Source organism: Pollicipes pollicipes, unplaced genomic scaffold (genome assembly GCF_011947565.3).
Source record: "Pollicipes pollicipes isolate AB1234 unplaced genomic scaffold, Ppol_2.1 Scaffold_7231;HRSCAF=8579_pilon_pilon_pilon, whole genome shotgun sequence".
Classification (NCBI taxonomy): domain Eukaryota; kingdom Metazoa; phylum Arthropoda; class Thecostraca; order Pollicipedomorpha; family Pollicipedidae; genus Pollicipes; species Pollicipes pollicipes.
Window position 1 is genome coordinate 23,724,218 of NW_023597034.1, and position 21,517 is coordinate 23,745,734.

Here is a 21,517-nt window from a genome sequence, read left to right on the forward strand (position 1 = left end):
CTCCTCGCGTGGGGTCTCCTGAACGAGGCCTCTCGACGGGGTTTGGGTGGGAAGGTGGTAAGCGGACCCCCACGCCTACTTATCCCTACCACTAAAAACTACATATATATATATATATATATATATATATATATATATATACATATATCATATCTTGCTAACATGGAGAAAATTGAGGTCGCGTCTCTCAGCGTGACCTTATGGAAATGAGAAACCAAGGAAGGCCTTTTTTGGTCACGGGTGGCCGTGGGAGCAAAGAGTTCAGCCCCAGAATCAACGAGTTTTCGGTTCGAGAATGAGTAGGATGGTCACTAAATGCAACGGATTCGGGAATTTCGGAAATCCAGATATGTCTGTGCATCACAGCATAGTTCGACACCAATACGTCACGGCTGCAGGTCAAACCAAACCGGGAGGGATCTCGATCTCCTTGCTGGATTGGAAGGCCCCTTATTCACGGGTCTCCGTAGTCCAAAACATTTCCTTTATTGCAGAACAGGGCCTCACGTTCCGGAAAAGGGACCTGGTATATACAAGAAGCCTCTCAGTCCAGAACGGGGGGCGGGGGGGGGGGGGGCGTAATAGCCGAGTGGTTTGCACCTTCGGCCCGCGGGTAGCCGAAAAACGGCGGGTTCGGGCAATGTCTACGGAGAACTAATATGCCTCTGTAGTCGCTGGCGCTCCACGTAGGGATGCTCGACGATATGCGTCGCATTTCATTAAATTATCCAGAGCGAAACATTTTAACATAAAGAGGACCTAACAAGCCAGCAAAGGAGACTCCTTAACACAAAACGAGGCCTTCTGATCGAGAGCAGGGGCTAACTTATTCCCAAAATGATTTCCTGATGCAGAGAACTCATATGAGAACTTCAGCTCAGTTTTACGGAATCTCTCTATCTGAATTTTTGCATTATGTGCGTAGCAGCAAACTCTCCAGGCTAGGAAAAAGGGACATACAAATATGTTCTGACGAACCCACACTATTTCTACCGGTTTCCCCTCCCCTCCCGGAGAACTTCTCCCACTATCCCTATCTTTACTTTCCCCTCTAATGAAACAAACGAGCTTGTATACGTCAAGCAGGTAGAGGCCGTTGCGAAATCTCCTATATTCCTATACAAACAGAGTAATTGATACGCTTTATCTCATTGCTCATTTGTTTATAGCTGACACTCCCGTTGCCTTAGACCTGGAAATGCACGATTTTTCCGAGACAGTTTATTAAAGCCATCAAAAAGTTTTTCCTGCCCTGCCCCGTTCCCCATAGCACTTAGCTAATTCTCTAACACCCATGATTGGGGACTTAGGGAGCGCCGCTTCACTGCGCTCCCCATGTAGGTCCCCCGTAGTATTAAGATGCATATGATGGCGTTTTCTATTTTTGGCAATTAAAAAAGCTAGCACGTTATCGTTCATCTACCGCTGATATAAGGATGTCCCAAATTTCGTGCCATGGTATTGATACGACACTGCAGAAAACTCGATTTCCTGGGGTGCAGTTCACAATTATGTTAGAATGGATTGTTTGGTTCATGTGCAGACCACTCCCTGATTCTGCTGATAAGTCATGGTTTGAGCTTTTTGTAATAAATGATTATCATTAGCGCAATGTATTAATTACGAACACACCCGAATGTCTCGTGCAGCTGGCTGTGGGAACGAAATCCTTTTACCTCTGCTTGTTTTGCTCTCACCTTTTTCAGAGACCCTGGCCTCACTATGCCAGTAAATGGTACCATTTTGGCTGCATCCCAGTAACTGGTGGCCAGTGTGGTCCCAGTTTATCGGCAAATGTTGGTCAAAAGCTACTCACGTCCCGTAGTATGCCATGACTCGAGCCAGCCGCCTCAGCCTGATCCTCCCCGATCAGCCGCCAGTCGATATAGGAGTGACATAAGTGCGTGCATTAGATATGCATTAGACTAGAGGGCTGGGCACCCGTCTGCCAGTCACACAAGCCAATGGGCGATGCTTCACCAGTTGAAAGCTTAGCAAAATGGCCCAAGTAGCCGAAGCGCTCTGTAATGCAAAGAACCGTCAACCACAGGGACGTGAAACGTGGAGTTCACGTCTCGGTGTAACGTTAAGACTATGCTGCTGCGAAAGACAAGTTTCACCGAGGCCGTCTCCTGGCGTCTTCCTCGCCCCGCTCGTGTCTGTACTTCACTTAATAGAACGGAGCGGGGCTATAGGGGAGGGGGGGGGGGGGGGGGCGAAAGCCGGACAAGGCACGCAGGCGGACTGTGGCGGCTCGGCTTCAGTCCCTGGTGTGCCGCTACTGGGCACGATAACCGCAGCCGACTCCACCTGGTGCTGAGGCCTGGCAGCCCGCGCCGACCAGCCGTGCCAGCTCCCACGTGCCTTTGTCTCTTTGTGGGTCCTGGGTCTCTGACCTAACTGTGGAAGATCGATACACCTCACGCCGGAGATTTCGGCAACACGCCCGTGTTTGGAAGGGGCGAGCATTCACGATCAGGAAAAGATGTCGAGTGGAAGGAAGGTGCGGGAAAGTTAACGCAACAGACAAGAGTCTTAAAGGACAGGGAAAGGTAATGCAACCGGCAGGGTCTAAGAATACACCACAGAATGTGAGGAGGGAGATGCAACAGCGTCGCCCGCCTCTCAGCTTGGCAGGAAAGGCGGTCACCTCGGAGATGTTGAGACACCATTCAGTCTATCTGCCTAAATGGCTTAATCGTCACCAAAGGACCTCCTTATCTGCACGTACTTTCACATCTTCGTGCGTTTAGCTGTAGCCGCTGGCTGTTTTAGGCCTCTTATCGGTGGGCTTTAGCATACTTGATGCCAATTAGTATTCCGTCATGTGTCGTCGGCAAAGGTCATGGGTATAATACACCTATGAATCACCTTTTTATCACTTTGGTCGTCTATTTGTATTATTGTGTTTGCTATTTGTTTATTTATCCATGTATGGTATCAACTTATAATCCATTTCGTTTCTTGCATCTCAATGACCGTGAAAAGGCTCCTGAACGTTTGCACTAATGAACGCTATCGGTTTCGAAGACAGCGCCGGTATTTTATGAGAGCAAGAGAGAGTTGTACCGGAAATGGTGTTTGCTCCGTTGATGTACGATAGCGTCCACATTCTGCAGGCTGCGAAATTTTTGCCGCCGGCTATGAAGCTGCTTGTCGAAAGCGGCGAAGGGGCGCACAGGTACATCAGAACATGCCGTATCTTCGCTCGCCATGTCGACCGACTTCTATTCCTGTTTAACCGGGCGGGATCCGATCTGATGGTGTTCGTGCGACCCTGCGCCGGCCCTGTCTTGAAGTCCAGATCTCTGCTGGGCTCCATCCCATGGTGAGACTGTTCTCTCGAGCGAGGATCTCCTCCTCCCGCCCTGCCCTGGGCTCGGCTTTGTCCTAGCCACCCAGAACTGGTTCGCCCGGGCCGACAGGAACAAGGCTCCAGCCCGGCCGACAAGCCAAGGCCGCCTGGGGGGGGGGGGGGGGGGGGGGGGGGAGGGACGGGCGAGGCACGCGACGCTCTGTCGCTGTCGTGCGAACAGCCCGCCAAAGAGTGTTAACGATCGCTGGTGGTGTACGCTTTTCTGATGGCGTTCTACGACTGCAGAGGTGGACGCAACGGGCATATTGCAGCACGGCGGCACGGGTGACGAATGACGGGTGTCATGGGTTAGGTGGTGACGGGTGTCATGGGTTAAGTGGTGACGGGTGCCATGGGTCAAGTGATTACGGGTGCCACGGGTCATATGATGACGGGTACCGCGGACCAAATGATGACGGGTACCACTGGCCAAATGATGACGTGTACCACGGGCCAAATGATGACGGGTACCACGGGCCAAATGATGACGGGTACCACGGGTCAAATGATGACGGGTGGGATGGGTCAAATGATGACGGATGGGATGGGTCAAATGATGACAGGTGCCACGCACCATTGTGGAGAGAGAGCTGATAAGTTCGCAATCGCAGGAAGTCGATTTATGGCAAAAATTCTTCAAAAAATATATGACGGGCCAAGGACAGATTAAGATATTTGACATAGCTGTCGTTTCACCATTTGTATAGATCCCAACCTATAGTGAATATTTCGAACTGCAATGCGGTTCTGTATGTCTAGGGATGCTGAGCTCCACCATCCCGTCTTACAAATCACACCGAAGCAGATCGACGCAGTTTTAAACTGCTGATCATCAGAATCACTACAATCAGACTGATAGAGCAGATATTGAGGAGAATGCGACCTGCGCTAGTATTTCGAGAGGCTATGTGCATACGCTAAGGTGGAAATCAATAGGGACATCTGCTTTAAAGCTAAACCGCTTGCTATTGAATAATGATCAGTTTCGTCCAGTTCGTGATTCTTGGACACTTCATTTAGATTTTGCACTCGATTTTGATTTTGCACCTGCACTCAACGTGCTGGTGCAATCACTGCACAATATCTCAGTTGGACACAGGAGCACGGGCAACAGTTGGGGTTCGTGAGATCCGGATCCCAGCAGCTTTTGGGCAAATCAAAACCTTTGTTTTGTTTTGGTTTCACGAAATTTCACTAGAACAGAATTGAGCCCCGGTGACCTTCGCGGTGTGGTTACGTCCATGCGTAGGTGCACATACATCTCGGTAAATACGCGAAGCCTATTTTGCTGAGCTGGACGTGTAAGCAAACTGCAGTTAATGAGGTGTTTTTAAATGTGACAACTAAGCCAGCAATTACAATGCCAGCGGGTGCAGGCGAATGGGATGCTTCATTGCCTGTCGTTGAGAGGCACGACACTGATGCCGTCCATGAGTAACACTTTGCATTCATGGCGATTTTCAACCCCTCCCCTGATTATGCACTGGGTGCGCTGGGTTATTGATATATATATATATATATATATATATATATATATATATATATATATATGTGTATGGCCATATAGAATGTAACATCCGCTTGTCCCCAAAATGAAATGGAAAGGCAACACAAATAACGGATCTGTTCCACGTCATGAGAGAAAGCCAACAGTATTTCGCTGCAAGGTTTCGTGTTTATTTAAAAGCTGTTGGCATAATTTGTGAACATATCCGAGCGTAACGTTCGCCGTCCTAGGTCTCCTCCGCTTTCCTTGCTGCTCTTCCGTTACGCTCCATCAAAAACCAACCACCGCTCCTCTGCAACTTAATTGATGGACGACCCCTAACGACGAATTGATCATAAAACGTGACCGGGGTTATAGTTTCATATCCAGTTGAGGGAAAAGGACTGGAGCCCCCCCCCCCCCCCCTTCCTCTTCAGCTTGAGCTTCAGCACAGCATCTTTGAGAAGAAAATGGGCCAAAGCCGTGGAGAAACCCGTTGTTGGAGTAATCTCGTAGTGGGTAGCGTCTTTTTCACCGTTCAGTGGCCCTTTCCCCCCATCTCGTTCGACACTACTACGCCCCTGAACGTGACAGCCTTTGCTAAGCCGAAGTTCCAATTCGAGGGCTGCCTGACGTGCATGCCAGACCACGGTCACACTCTGCCCCATTTCCAGCCAATCGAAGAAGACGTAAATCCACATTACAGCCCCAAAACGACCAGCGAATCGCCGCGGGGGCTGCACCGGTGTCGTGCTCCTATCTCCACCAGCTGCGAGTGTCGCGCAGACACCGTGCAGCTGCCGCGTCCTCTCCACCTGCCGGAGGCACCACGCAGCCGGCGGGTCGTTGCCGTGTCCGCTCCAGCGGCCGCGGGCGCCACGCATCCACCGCGTCCTCTGCACGCGTTCAGCCGCGTTCTGGGGCGAGCCCAGCCCGCTCGAGACGCGTCACGTCGGGGCCGTTTGAGGCCGCCGCGTGCGTTGAGCATCGATTGGCCGCGTCGCTGCGCGTGTGGCCGGTGTGAACCCCGCGGCCGGCCTTTGTTGGCGCGCGGCGCGCGGCCGCCGTCGGCGCCGACGGCGGCCGGCGCCGGCGTGCGGCAGCGCCAGTCGTCGGCGGGCGATGGAGGGCGGCGGCGGCCGGTGCCGGCAGTGCTGCTGCGGCTGCTGCTGCCGCTGCTGGTGAGTGCGTGCCGCCGCACCGGGCGGCCCTGGCGGCTTTATGGCCGGACTGGCGGAGGGCGGACCGCTGAAGGCCGGGCGGATGTGTGTGTGTGTGTGCGCCGGTAGCCGGGGCCGCCGACCAGGTGGCGGCGGCCGCTCAGCCGCCGTCAGCTGACCCGCCGCACGCGCGGCGGGCGCGCGTCACGGAAGAAATCGCCTGACGTTCCCAGGCGGACTTGAGTGGGGTAGGCGCGAGTGCATTACGTACATAGCGGGATGCGAATCAAGCAAGTGGCGTAACATAATAGGGTTGAAATGAGCAAATTGCTCCTGACTTGTCGCACCGTCGGTATAGAGGTTAGAGCTCTGGTCTCGGCTCTCAGCGGGGGGCAAACTCACTGTGTCCGGGGGTCGTCGCCGCAGGAGTCCGAAGCTCTCCTATAAGGCGTTACGTTTCCTCGACATGGAGGGAAACATAATAAACTGGTGGCGGTATCAAAGCCTAGATTGACACGTTGAATACCCTCAGTGTTATTCAGCTGATGTGCTGGCATACGTGGGACCATCAGGGATGCAAAGCCAGCGTCCATGAACAGGCTGGGAATGCCAAGTACGGATTCAGACGTCACTGATATGGGAGTACATCATTTGGGCGGCTGCATTTGTATTACAAGCACGAGGTTTGGGTGTTTGAGCTGTGCAGCAATGGAAGCGTTTGTGGCCGTGTGAAGTGCTTCACGAATTAAAATGATTGTAAAGCAGATCCAAGCATGCCAAACGCGGGCTTTGTAAATGTCTTCCCGAGACTACCGGATAGCTGTAACGACATGTCCCGGTAACTGAACGACTTTTCGGCTCTGCCGTTATCAGGTAATCGTATGTCATGACGAATGTCATGGTGTCACCTTCAGATGTCATGGTATGATATCGTACAACTTTTTGTCGTGATGTAGCTCGATATCAGTTTGAATGTAAGATGCCAGGTGACAGGTAAGTCAGGTGTATCAAAAGGCGCCCATAACTATCTGGAAAGTATGGTGAGGCCCGATGACGTCATCATCCTCTTCCAACCAACTGTAGTCAAGGTTAGATTGTTGCAGGGGAGGCGTTACGAACGGGGGAATTAAGGGGGGGGGGGGGGGTAGTGCGTCTTTAGTAATATTGTGTTTTAGGCTTAGTTATACTGCATGCGAGTTCGAGTCTGTCCCTGAGTCGTCAGAGGTCAGGTACAAGTCCGAGCTCGCGTCCTGAGTCTCGTGCCACATGCCACGACTTCATACACGTCCTCGTCTAATATAGACCTCTGATCCTCCGTCTAAAGCCTAATTGACAACTCGAGGAGTCAGGCTTAGACATTTTTTGTATGACATTAAAATCACTATTGCTTCAATTGTCTAAACGACCGGCATTAAATCGAACGAGCCTTCCCTAAACCAACTCAGCACGACTAAACTTTAACACACAGCACCCAGTGGGACCCAGCCGGGCGCCGTCAGCCACAGGCGACCCCGACTGAACCCAGCCTGACCCACACAACTTAACCCGGTCTGATAAAGGGTGATGTTCAAACCAGGTGCAACTCGGTCCGGGTGCTCCTTCCGCTTTGTGGATATGCCCAAGTGCTAGGCTTATAATTACTGCGTTTATATTTTCAGAAAACCTTTATAGTTATTTTGTTCTGTGCAGAATAATGTCTAAAATGAATGAGAAGGAACTGATTAAACATCTTTTACTTTTGAGCAAACGTAGCTACCACCTGCATGAAAAAGTGTCAAAAACTGCCGCAACGTACGCTCGTATTTCTTGAGCAGGATGTCTCTTTCTGCCAATGGACAAACAAAACTATTAGCTAGCCGCAGGAAACATTAAGTCACAACATGGCAGATCGAGGCATGGCTAATATACTTCGCAGTGACGCCTCCAATGTGTGGGTGGTGAATGTGTTACCATGGCATGACAATGGAAAAAGGTAATGTGGGGACATTTGGAAATTAACAAACCCATCACCTAAACATAACGCCAATGTCGGGCGACATTAATCCTGGCTGGTGAGATGGCGCGCCCCAGAATTTCTTAGTGTTGATAAGACACCGGTTAGTGGGTCATGGCAAACGTCCCATTATTATAATGTGTGGGTTCAGACACTATCACACTTGACATCAAACCGGGGTTGTCAGCTGCTGGCTGTCGCGCACATGATGCCCCTCGCTGCTCTTCACGCTTCTGCTCTCGCGACAGCCTCTGGACGCGCTCTTTGTCACATCACTCCCGGTAAGTCCTCCGGCTCAGCACGGCCGGCGCGTGTTTGTTGACGCGTCGACCCTTGTTCGCGGCGGTCCGCCTCCACCGGCCTTGGCTGAGGGCGTGTCCGAGTCTCGGTCGCTAACGGCTCCCTTTGTCCGCCCGGTAGCGGACGGCGCGGCTCACGACCGGCCGGCAAGCTGCCGGCGCCCGACTTCGTGACCGCGGGCGGCGCGGGGTCGCGACCCCACGAGCCCGGCGGCGCCGACGGCGCGCGGGCCGCCGCCGCCGACGACGAGGGCGAGCTGGTGCGGCTCCAGGAGCTGCTGGAGGCGCGCGGCGTACCGCCGCACTTGTTCGGCCAACTGGGCCCGCGCGTGCAGCACATGCTCAGCAATGCCCCGGACGGCCGCGGTACGTGTGGTAGGCGGCGGTCCTTGTTACAACGTCGGGAGAGGTGCGGATGTGTGAAAGCTGTGTTCTCCCGCTCCGCTCCATACGCCGTTTGGCGGACTTCGCGTATTGCGTAACTGCGTAGGGATCGGAATGAGCACAGGGGTGATGAGTCACGACTTGGCAGTGGAACATTGCAAATCATCACATGCTTCAAGGTTGAAACCGATGTCGCGGCACGACGGGCTTTGTGCCCGAAACGGTGATTACACTTAGCTTCTCTTGTCTGTTTTGTATTTTTTGCCAAGAAAATGGAATTCACTTGTGCCGCGGCAGGCTGCAAGATCCAGCAGCTGCTTCAAGGCCTGCAGGCGTCAGGCGATGAGAACCAACAGCTTCAGGCAGTGATAGAGCTGGGCCAGCTGCTAGTGATGGGCAACGAAGACACACTGGCCACCTTCCCAGTCAGCAAAGTCATACCGCCGCTGATTAGACTCATACAGATGGATCACAACTTCGATGTGGTGAGCCGGTCTGTCATTACAAACTTTGCCTGTCTCACACCTGGACTTGTCCCTCAGTTATATTGCCTATCATTCGCTGTTCAAGCGTGCATAATGCCTATCATCTCCCCGAAGTTGTGTACTGTTTCAAAGCTTTGCACATGAATGCCCCTGTTCCTGTGCTCTGCATGCCAGTCACAAAAGCGCATGCTGAGAAGACCCTCACCCTTGTTTACCAACAGGAGATTTTGACATACTCCTTCGCATCTCACAAGTCTCATCTGCCTCAAGTTTGTCGATCGCTTCGCCAGCCATCGATAATGTTCTCAGATCCGTGAAGTTGGCGATTTATTCGGCGATTTATTTCGCGATGAGCTTCGATGTCTCCTAAAACACGCCAGGTAGTCAGTTATGACACAAGAACATTAAACGTAGCATTTGTTTTGCAATATCATGCGATCTTAAAGGTAAAAAACAAGGACAAAGAACATCTAACTCTATATCACAAACAATTAATGGCCGGTTTTACACTTTCAAGGATCAGAATATTCACCACAAAACGAGCAAGCGCTCGTCAAAACCTTCTGACCTCTGATCATTACATTTGAACGTCAAATTGACGCTCAAAGGACGAAAAACTTTACATCATCAAAAATTGCCGTCCAGTTTCGACTTAAAAAGGCGTAAAAATGCTTTAAAAAACTAGCGTTCATCTAACAGGTAACCTCTAAAGGCTGCTCCTTCAAAGTCAAACTGAGGCAAAAATGGCGGAAATTCCATATCACCAAAAACTTACCTGTGAATTTCATCTTTTCGAGCATAAGAATATTCACAAACGTAAGAGCTAGCGTCCGTCAGAAAGTTCTGACTTTTTAAGGTCACGTAGTTCATGCACTGGTAAAAATTATAATGCTTGAAAGGTGCAATAAGCCGGTATTGATGAGGACATAGATTTTCTTGTCCCCTGAGCCTGATTTTGATCTTAAAATGTAACCTTGAAAGTTCGGGACACTTTGACGGACGTAAGTTTTTGCGCCTGTGAATATTGCGTGCCTGAAAAGTCTAAATCGGCCTTATTAAATCGGCCTCAAATCGATATTTTTTCGATGATATGGCATTTAATGTCATTTGAGCATGAGTTTAACATTGAAGGGTGACATTCAGAGGTCAGGACTTTTTGGCGGATTATAGTTCATGCGCTGGTGAATATTCTGATGTCTGAAAAGTTGAAATCAACCGGTACTTTTTGGTGACATAGGGTTTCCCGTCTTTTGACCTTGCTCTTGACCTTGAAGGTCACATGCTATTGCAAAACAGATGTCATGTTTGATATCCTCGTGCCATAATTTACCATCTGACGTGTTTTCAGAGACACTGGAACTCGTGGCTGAACATAACACTGAATAAATCGCCACTTCAGCTGTCTCCCACCACGACCTCAATGAACCGGTCGTGTCTTTCTCCGGTCTTGTGTTCAGACTCCTCCGCCGTAATGTGACACCTGTCGACTCGTCGTCGCCAGATGAACCAAGCATGCCGCACGCTGACGTACCTGCTGGAGACGCTGCCGCACAGCTCGGCGACGGCGGTGGCGGCGCTACCGGCGCTGCTGCGCAAGCTACAGCGGATCTCCTGCATGGACGTGGCAGAGCAGGCACTGGTGGCCCTCGACCTCATCAGTCGCCGGCACAGCAACGGAGTGCTGCAGGCGGTGAGCGGCCAGAGACGATTCACTGAGTCAGCAGAGGCGGTTTATCACAGGAATTCTTGTGGTAGAAGGGACCGGTTGTTACTGGGTATCACTGGAACGACGGCAGAGACAGAGACTGAGATACACCAGGTGATCAACGAAAAGCCAAAGATTTGGTGTCACTGGGTACCGCTGGAGCGGCAGGGTTTCAAAGACACTGGAGAAGCTGGGATAGCCAGTGTCGGGCGTCACTGGGTTCACTTAGAGGGCCTGGGTATTGAGAGAACATCACTGAAACGGGTGGAGCCTTGCGTAGCACAGGCATCACCATGACATATCGAACCGATTGACATTGGAGGAGGTGCACCTGGGGATCACTGTGCAGCTGCCACCGAGTGTGACTGGGGGATTTTCGGGATGGTGAATGCCATGCAGCGAGGATCACCGTGCCATCGCTGTGACGTCAGTAGCGCTGGGCCGCGCGTTACTTGATGATTACTTGTATCGGGGGGGGGGGGGGGGGGTCGCGAACTATATGCCAGCGGATATCAGTGTAGAGGAAATGTTGCTGGTGACTGCTTGACAGGATCTTACGCGAACCAGTGGTGACACCACGCAGATGGTGGCTCCTGGCCGCATGTAGCATGCCTTCTAAATGTTCATGATTGCGATCTACTTCCAACCTCAGCAGTACGCTTCGGGCGATTACTTCTCGAAATAGAACAGAAGGAAATATTGCGATACTCTACTGCCTCTCATGGCCTATTGTAGAGCTGAGGAACGCCGGTGTTTATGGGCCATGACTGCATAACTCCTATATTTATGAGAAGAGAAGCAGTTGTAACGGGAGGAGGGGGGGGGGGGGGGGGGGGGGGGGGGGGGGAGGAGCAACGTTCAACCCACCGAAGGCAGCATCCATCCTTTTAAATTTTAACGACCATATCGACGTGGTTTACATCAAAACCCAGCCGTCAGTTGCGGTGTGACCTCCTGCCGTTCCGAGCGGCGCAGCGGGTGTCCTGTGAGGGACTGCAAGTGGCCGGCAAGGCGTCAAAGCAGCTACTGACGCTGTCCGCCGCCCTCTGGCAGGGTGGCGTCGCCTCCTGCCTGGCCTTCATCGACTTCTTCTCGGTGGCGGCGCAGCGGTCGGCGCTATCCGTGACAGCCAACTGCTGCCTCTCGCTGACGCCGGCCGAGTTCCACCGCATCAGCGACCACCTGGCACCGCTGGCCAGGCGGCTCGCTCACGAGGTGGGAGGCGTCCGGCGCCGCCGAGGCGGCAGCCGGCCGGCGGGCGGCCGCTGTGCCAGTCACAGTCAGGGGCGCAGGTCATGGCAGACTCGGCCGCTGTGCCAGTCGCAGTCAGCGTCGCGGATCGTGGCGGAGTCGGCCGACCTGAGCTCCAGCTCGGCTGCAGGGTCTCCTGCCTGGTGGCATGTGTAAAATCTTCGCAAGTGGTCCTGGGGATGCACAGAATATTGCAAACGTCAACCTACTGGCAACTAGTAAAGGAATACTGTGATATCATGTTTCTTAATTATCACTGTTATGCCGCTGTTATACAATGCAGTTACAATACACGTTTAAGGAGGATACAACGGGTCCTCGGTCTGACTGTTATTCACGTGAACATCAGCTGTGCGCCCATGTTGAGCGGTACCCGCAGGTTCAGCTCGTTTCAGGACCAGAAAGTTGCTGAGGCCGCCTGCCTGGTGTTCTGTCGGCTCGCCGAGACCTTCAAGACGGACCCGCTCAAAGTACAGGCGATCGCCGACAGCGGAGCGCTCATCAACGTCCAGCAGCTGGTGAGCAGTAAACAGCCATCATTGGTAGCCAAAGGGTGCCTTTGCAACAGGTCTCAAGCTTGTTGAGAGCTCTGCAAGCTTTGTAGCAAGCTTTGTCAGTTCTATCCTTGTTACGAAGTGTTTTGGATTATAAAATGCAAGGGCTCATGCAGGACAGAGCTTAACCAACAGTGATGTCATTTAACACATACGTGTGTGTGCACATAGTCATGGAGTGTTTGCTACAATTCAATTCCTTGGTCACCGGTGATCGTCGCAGTTACTCCACGACGGCATACCAGGCTCAGTTTGCGCTCAGGACGACCACTATTTTAGACAGACTCGCACCATCATCTTGGGGATGTCTCAGCATGCGCGCTACCCGCTGTGATGACGCGCCGCGACCGTAACCGTGCTGGTCGTGGTGATGGTGATGATGACCGTGACCATGCTGGTCGCGATGATGGTGATGATGACCGTGACCGTGCTGGTCGTGATGATGGTGATGATGACCGTGACGCGTTCGGCAGCTGGTGGCGTCCCCGGCCGTGATCGGCAGCTCCACCTTCTGCGAGGTGGCGCGCATGCTGCGCATGCTCTGCAGCCACTGCCCGGACATCGCCGTCCGCCTGCTCTCCGAGAACATGGCCGAGACGCTGCGTACGCTCCTATCCGGAGACACGGAGCAGGTGTGTACCCGGCTGGCGGCAGGTACAGAACAGGGCTGTACTTGTTAACGAGAGACACAGAAGTGGCGTGCATCCTGCTGATTGGATTAAGGAACAAGTGTGTAGCAGGCTCTCAGACTGAAGGGAGATAAGCAACAGGTATGTACCAGGGTGACGGTAACTACGAGTCAGATGAGCAAGCTGGTGACGGGAGAAACGGAACAGGTGTATGCCCTGCCAATGGAAGACACGGAAACGGTGTGTGCCTGGTTGGCCTCAAATGTGTATTGTCATATGTAACCACCAAAGTGGCAAACTCATACCCTTACTAGCCTCTCTTCCGCTGTATGAAACCGTGTGGTTTTTGCTACCATCTGTCTGCGGGGATCGTGCTAGCATCAGTGACGTCATGGTCGGGATCGTGACCATGTATGGTGTGCTGTCTGGTGGGTACGCCGGCTCCTAGCCGGGAGGCCTGACTGACCGCCTCCGCCGCGGCGGTGCGCCTCACAGATGGCGCAGCAGTCGCGGAACTCGGAGGAGGTGTACGCGCTGGTCTGCCTGCTGGCTGAGATGCTGCCGGCGCTGCCGGCGGCTGGACTGTTCGACGTCGATCAGTGGCTCAGCAGGGTTCCGCCGCGACCGACCAGCTCTCACGACCGGGTACGGCCACTGAGAACAGGAGGGCACGGCCGCTGAGAACAGGGCCGGTACGGCTGCTGAGAACAGGCGGATGCGGCAGCTGAGGACAAGCGGGTACGGCTGCTGAGACCAGGCCGGGTACGGCCGCTGAGAACAGGGTCGGTACGGCTATTGAAAACAGGCGGGTACGGCCGCTGAGACCAGGGCGGGTACGACCGCTGAGACCAGGGCGGGTTCGGCTGATAAGACCAGGGCGGGTACGGCTGCTGAGAACAGGCGGGTTCGGCTGCTGAGAACAGGCGGGTAAGGCCGCTGAGGACAGGTAGGTAAGGCCGCGGAGGACAAGCGGGTTAGGCCGCTGAGAACAGGCCGCTACGGCCTCTGAGAACAGGCGGGCAAGACCGTCTAGACCAGGCAGGTATGGTTGTTGAGAACAGGCAGATACGGTTGTTAAGATCGGGCGGTTAAGCCCATTGAGAATAGGCGGGTGAGGCCACTGAGAACAGGCCGGTTAGGCCGTTGCAAACCTGCGGGTACGTCTGCTAAGAACAGGTGGGCACGTCTGCCGAGAACAGGCCGATGCGACACGCTACCCACCCTCAGCTGGGCTCTGTAGGCCTTTGGTATGCGGCCGGTATCATGTACCTTCGTAATTTCCACTATCTCTTAAGCCTTCCGAAACACTGCAGCTGAGAGAACTTTTCTGTATCTGCAAAGTGCATTACGCGTTTCGCACGCGTGTCCAAGAATGTCCCTGATATGGCTGCGATGTTCTTCACAGGACAGCGTTGTATGGCAGTGGCAGGACGATGAGGGAAGTTGGCACAACTTCTCTGAGGCAGACAGTGCTGCGATACAGGTGACACATCCGGTGCATGTGCGCTTTGGTTTCGCAGAAGTTTGCTTTAGGATGCATGCATAACGGTTCCCAAACATAGTGGTGTCGAAAAGGACGCTTTGAGATGAAAGGTGATAGATTTAGACCCACCAGCAGGCCAAAATCTCGCGGGATGTCATAACTGTCAAGCATGCTGTGCCTTACCGTTGCCCGTTCACTTCAAAACCATGCACTGCACTGCCGCCGAATTGTGTTATTGCAGTTACGCTAAGTTCATTTACCCTCCGTAAGCAAGTTTTGTGCGTTGCAACCGCTCCGATTATTTTTAGGACTGATATGGTGATTACTGCAACCTTGTTTGTCCATGAGTGTACACTCTCGATACTCACTCCTATCGCCCATCGTGAAAGGTCGTTAAGACCACTGCTCGCGCAGCGTCGGGTCACCCCCATGTGATGCGTCCTTCCTCCTAGATGTCTCCCGGCCGACGCGCGTCCTCCTCTCCTGGCTGACGTGTCCCTCACCGACTGAGTTGTCCTCCCCCGGCTAACGTGTCCCTCCCCAGCTATTTCTCCGTGACTGACGTCTCCCTCCCGACTGACATGTCTTTCCCCGGCTGACGTGTCCCTCCCCAGCTGATGTGTCCCTCCTCGACTGACGTGTCCCTTCTCGACTGACATGTCCCTTTCCGGCTGACGTGTCCCTCCCCAACTGCCCCCCTAACTATGGTATCCCTCCGGACTGGCGTGTCCCTCCCCGGCTGGAGTATCCCTCCCTGACTAACGTGTCCCTCCCAAGCTGCCCCCCCCCCCCCCCCTCAACTAACGTGTCCCTCCTCAGCTCTCCCTGTCTAACTAACGTGTCTCTCCCCGCCTTACGTGTCCCTCCCCGGCTAACGCCTCCTTCCCACCTGACCCGCCCTCCCCGGCAGGCGGCGGCCCGCTCAGACGGCAGTCGGGACCCGTCGCGGCCCGAGCTGGCCAACCTGCCATCGCGCTCTCGGGCGGTGCGCCGCGCCGACCCGCGCCTCGCCACGCTGCGCGCCGACTGGCTGCCGCTGCTGCTGCGCGTGTACGGCGCCGGCGCCGGCCCTGGCGTGCGCCACGCCTGTCTGCGCGCCCTGCTGCGGCTCGTGTGCTCGGCCAGCGCCGACGGCCTCAAGGTGAGGGGAGGGGGGGCAGGTGCTGTGGTTGGCCATGAGGGCGGCCTGGCGGGCGCTGTTGCTGTTCACGCGGGTCATGCCGGCGTGGTGGCCTTACGGTTAGAACACTGCACTCGTGAACTTCTGAAGACGGGTCGTCGGGAGTTCGATTGTCGTCGACTCGTCAGGCTGAAAACGTCTATGAAGTGTTTGTTTTCATGCTTTTATGAAACCACTATCATGTTTATTTAATTAAGTTCCCAATACCACAGACATAGGAGACAACATCGTAGAATGTTATAGCCTTCAAAAGCGTCCATGGTATGTCGAACAAGGATGTGTACCGAGATCCAAGACATCGCTGATAGTTTTGAAGCGAGATTTAGTCGACCACGAAAGTATTGCTTAGCCCCACGACCAGTCGCATTGCGGGAGCTCATACGCGGTGGATATAATTACCTGAGTGTAGCACATTGGGAGCAACCAGAAACCGACCGCCGTAACGCAGCCGCCTGTTATTTTGCCATTTCTGTTGAGTCGTATGGGACATGTTTTCCATGCAACCTTTCAATTCAAGCTGAGATGACATGTGTCCTTTGCACGTTCGCTGTGGGGTGGAGATTCACCCGCAGACTCTGATTCCTTCGTAGGACTAGTGACCTCTGGCGGCCTGCACGGGTTGGGCAAGTCCATGGGCAATCATATGGACTGGATAACCGGCTGGTTGGAAAAATATGCAGTATGTGTACGGTTGTGGGTAAGACAATCACAAAATGTCGGATAGGTGCTTCAAAAAATACATGGCATGTTACTGTCAGCACTTGTTTTTCCATACTCAGCCCGATTCACACTGATACTCCTTTTGCAATGATCTACGCGAAAGAGAATGCTGGGTGTAGAGTGTCGTGGAACTCGCCCATACTCCACTTAAAATGTACTAAAAAAGATGTAAATGAGTGGTTAACGCGCGGACAAAACTGATAAGCAGCAGGTAGCGGGTGGATACGGACACAGCTCTGTGGGAAGTGGGTAGGTTAAGTCAGGGAAATTATGACCACGTGGACCTCTAGTGGCCCCCGTGGCCTCCGATTCGTCCTGCAAAGCCTCCACCTCCGCAGTGCTCCCGCCCCGGCTAACTGACCCAGTTGGTAAGCCCGCCGGCAGTTTTTGCCGGCCGCACATTGGCGGAAGTAGGTCAAACTGAGGCGGCCGCGGCCTTTTTGTAGCAGACGTGTCCCGTTGTCGTGTCGGACGCGATTATGGATCGGCGAGGGCGTTCGATCGGGCTGGCGGATCCACCCCACGCCACACTGCCTGTCCGCTCGGCCGCAATCAACATTCTGACATGTGTGACATACTACGCTGAGCGTGTACTTGTGTTTTGTTACGAGAAAGAACTTGAATGCACTCTTTTCCCAAACACGGCATTTTGATGGCGCTGCTTTGTTCGGTTTTGAGGCATGCATGTTGGATGCGTGTGGTTTTGTGCGGGAAAAGCAGTCAGCTGATTTTCCAAGCTGATAGTGTTTTGAACCGTTCAGTGTGTTATGCTAAATGTGGGCGCGAAGAAGGCGATGCAGTGTCATTCCCTTGATGCGAACCAAAACAAAACCTCTTTGTTTCTCTCGGAACACCCTGGGTCTCCAGATTACTTCGTAAAGCTTCGGCGCTGGGCTGACCACATCTGTCCTTATTCCATAGGAAATAATCGAGATGCAGGAGATGTCGGTGCACCTGGCCGGCTTGCTGTCCTCGACGGATGTGAAGATGGTGGTGGCCGGAGTCCAACTGTCAGAGACCCTGATGCAGAAGCTGCCAGACCTGTGCAGGGTGCACTACAAAAGAGAGGGTAGGTGCTTCTCATCCGTGATGCCTCCTGCCGCTGGCCACATAGCTCGCATTCGCCGCCCAGGATGGTTCCTGTGTTGGCTTTATTGCATGAGAGGGGCTGGATTCAGGCTGGGCATTACATTTACGCCGACATTCTGTCTTATGCGGCGGTAACCATTTGTTGTTCTAGTTTTCCTCGGCTGCACCCATCATCGCGCGAAGGGTTGCCGTGAGTATTCTGCGTGGCTCATCATCCCCAGGTTCGAGTAGTGACGATTCCCCTAACCCCGCAGGGGTGGTGCACCACATGACGTGTCTGGCGGCCGGGGACGACCCTCTGGAGGGAGTCGGCAGCAGGACCGCACGCCCGGCCCAGGTTGGCGAGACGTCCACCGACATGTGAGTGGCGCCACCTCCGCGGGCCGAAACCCCGCGGCCCCGGGGCTCGGGGCGATTTAGCCGTCCCAGCAGGTGCTGCAAAATTGTCTTGCCCTTAGAGGACAGAAATAAACACTGCACACAAAAGGCAGCCAATCATAAGCCAACCGGTCATAAGCCAATGGGGCAGATTTCGCTCAGCTGGTCGATATTGGCACGCTACCCTCCGTTTGGCTTCTGGTCGCCAGTGCAGGTGTGACTTCATGCCATAAGTGTCTGTTTGCGAGTCCCGGCCCGCCCCCGCTGCGTCTGACGGGGAGCGTGCGGTTGGCAGGAGTCTGCGGGACGTTACTGAAGCGGAGGAGGTCCTCTCGCCGCGGCAGTCTCGCCGCTCAGAGGAACAGCCGCGAAGAGGCTTCATTTGCCGGAGACGCCCACTCAGGGACAGATGCCGACCAGACAGGTTAGCTTAATACCGTCTGGTGTTGGTCACTTCGCGCCGGCTCTTGTACCAGTTCACCGGTGGAAGTAACCACCAAGCTTTGTTTCGCCGTAACCATTGATATGACCTGAATGCTGGTGCAGCTTCGTCAAGATGTGGTGTTAACGTGTTTTGTGTTTTGATGTAGCTTTTGGATGGCTCGCACTATCTCTGCCTCTTTAGTATGGCTGGCCTTTTTTGTCCCATGATGGGAACTATGTTCATGATGCCGCATATACCACAGTGCAGTGTCTCTGAGCTCCTGCCTTCACTGGGGCCGAGCCCAAGGGTTCTCAGTCAGGGGTTTCATCCATTCAGTCTGATCCGTCTTCAGTCCGGGTTCAGTCTGATCCGTCTTCAGTCCGGGTTCAGTCTGATCCGTCTTCAGTCCGGGTTCAGTCTGATCCGTCCTCTGTGGTCGGCACACGCTGCCTGTAACGGTAATTTCGCCATCGAGCATCAAAAGAGATCAACGGAGCGAGCGGCCTTGTGTGTGGGCTGCGTCACCGCTGGCCGTGTTCCAGGCGGCGCCGGCTGCGGCCGCGCTCCCGTCGGCGGCGGTCGCAGCAAGTCTCTGGGCGGCTGCGGCGGAGGAGGCGGCCGATTCCAGGCCTCCCTGCTGGCCAGCCTCAGCCGTCACGCTGGGGCCGAGCCAGCTCCAGCTCACCTCACGGACACAGGGGCTCGCTCAAGGTGATCCCATTGTCTTAAACGCTGTCCCTTCACGCTGGGGCAGGTCACCTCACGGACACAGAGGCTCGCTCAAGGTGATCCCATTGTCTTAAACGCCGTCCCTCTCCCCTCTTGTTTGCCCCTGTCACGATTTGTTTTGTTTTTGCTGGGTCTTAGGGTCGAGTTAGAAAATGGCGTCTTACTGCGAAAACGGTCGGTCGCACGCCGGATAAGCGCCTATGCCTACGCATGCAGTCACATACACATTGTATACGGCAGATACTTACATTTATCGGCGCCCGCGGATAGCCTTGACCATCTCTTCTCTGCCACGATGCCCGCCTTAATACAACTGATTACAGCGCGTTTATCCCCGTTTCTCCGGGTTCAAGGTACAGAGCACTGGTGCTGGAACCGACTCTACTGCGACACCCTGTTCGGTTTAATTATCGCGTCAAACTATCAACAATGCTTACGCCGTTTAAATAAAGTTTTCAACGCCCGGACCAGGGATCTGGGAAAAATACACCGATCTCTTGTACACACGGGACCATTCATTCCCCGAACTACAACCGGTTGTACAATACTCAATGCCCACAAATGCAGTAGTTACTTTATAATATCCCTTGCGAGCCTTATACATTACCATGTCATGACAATGACCACCAGCACCGCGGGGTAGCAAAATGTTTTCACCAGCCATGTCACTCTAAAACCGTCCCCGGCCTGACTGGCCTGGGCCTGTTTCAGGAGGGCCGGTCAGGCGACACCAGCGCCTCCGCCGCCCGCCAGGAGCGCGTGCGCGCCTGGCTGCGGCAGCGGGCGCGCCTCTTCCTGGAGCGCCACCTGGCCGACGACGCCGGCGGCCGCTCGACGGCGCTGGCGCTGCTGGAGGAGCGCGCTGCGCCAGCTGGCGGCGCCCGACGGCCGCTGCGCGCCGGCGCTGCGCGAGCTCGCCGCCCTGCTGCTGGCCGCCGACCTCTCGCCGTTCGAGCTGCTGCACGGCGGCCTGGTGCGTCGGCTGACCGGTCTGCTGACAGCCGGCGCCGGTGCCGACCGCCGCCGCCGGCTGCGCGCCTTCCTGCATGCGCTGGCCGGTTTGTCCGCCAGTCGAGACGCGCGGCCGAGCGCTGGCTGCCGGCGGCCGACGCCGCGGCGCCGCTGGCCGCGCTTGTTGCCAAGCTGAACGCCTCTGCCTCGCCCAGCAGGAGCAGCTGTCCGTCAAGACGTATGACGTCACTGGAGGACTGTCCGGCGCTGTGCGCTCCGCTACTTTAACGAACACCAGCTGAAGGTGATGACCACTGACGTCACGCAGATGGCACGGTGATGATTTGCACCTCCAGTCGTATGTGATTTCCTGTTTCCCACGGAGCTGACTACCGTGTGGATTGCTTGTCCAATCACGTCGTCCCGATATATGCATTTTCCAAATAATGTGCCAGAACCGCTGTCACGTGATCGTGGAATTTTCCTGGAATAGCCATGCCAGAATACGTACTGCTGCCACCCTACGCTAGCTCACCACCAGCGTAGTGGCTGAAGTCGGCTCGGTCTGTGAGATGTGTACGACTCCGCCTGCGGGCCCAGCGGCGTGGCCCTGCCGTCACTCACCGCGCCCCTCCCCAGTGTAACCTGCAAGCGGGTAACGGACGGCGGCAGCCTGCGCCAGTGGCGGCACGGCCCGGTCAAAGTGGACCCGCTGGCGCCGGTGGAGGCGATCGAGCGCTACCTGGTGATCCGCGGCTACGGCCGGCCGCAGCCCGGCCGCTGGTCCGACGACAGCGACTCCGACGACGACGTCGACGACGCTCTGGTGCGGCCCACCCCTGCCGGCGGCGGCGTGACGTTCGCGGTGACTGTGCCGACGAGTGTCGGACTAAGCTTAGATGAGCGGCGTCGGCCGCGCGGGCCGCCACCTGGCGGTGGCGGTGTGTAACTAGGGTCGGCAGTGTTGGAGGTCTTTCTTGTCAGCTGAGTTGCCGCCCTTCTCTCTATGTATTATTGATTAAAGTTTGTGCCCTCCTGTCTGCTGTTCCCACGATGTTCTCGTCTCCAGCAGTGGACTGAGATGACGTTGTGTGGCTGCCAGGCGCGCGTTTTACCTGGTGACACCATCAGCTGGTCACTGAGTGCACTGCCGCCAGCTGGGGTACGGGCGGCTCGTCTCTGAGCGTGCACTGCCGCGAGCTGAGGTACGAGTAGCCAGTCCACTGACGTTGTCCACCTCTCTGCCGTTAGACGGCGGCTAG

General features: G+C 54.8%; 1 protein-coding gene across 1 annotated transcript; it reads left to right on the forward strand.

The window, feature by feature from the left end:
- The first annotated feature begins 8,576 nt into the window (after positions 1–8,576).
- Positions 8,577–18,137, forward strand: LOC119109870 (E3 ubiquitin-protein ligase TRIP12). Its single transcript, XM_037233622.1, has 11 exons — positions 8,577–8,659; positions 8,975–9,162; positions 10,664–10,852; positions 11,921–12,082; positions 12,514–12,636; positions 13,146–13,304; positions 13,797–13,946; positions 14,707–14,784; positions 15,695–15,769; positions 17,606–17,753; positions 18,028–18,137. The coding sequence occupies exons 1-11, from the start codon at positions 8,632–8,634 to the stop codon at positions 18,135–18,137; spliced, it is 1,410 nt and encodes a 469-aa protein (XP_037089517.1). The 5' UTR covers positions 8,577–8,631.
- The last annotated feature ends 3,380 nt before the right edge of the window (positions 18,138–21,517 follow it).

Coding starts and splice junctions, on each gene's coding strand:
- LOC119109870 (XM_037233622.1), top strand. CDS start 8,632: ATGCTCAGCAATGCCCCGGACGGCCGCG. Junction 8,660..8,974: donor CAATGCCCCGGACGGCCGCG/GTACGTGTGGTA, acceptor GTGCCGCGGCAG/GCTGCAAGATCCAGCAGCTG. Junction 10,853..11,920: donor GCAACGGAGTGCTGCAGGCG/GTGAGCGGCCAG, acceptor GCCCTCTGGCAG/GGTGGCGTCGCCTCCTGCCT.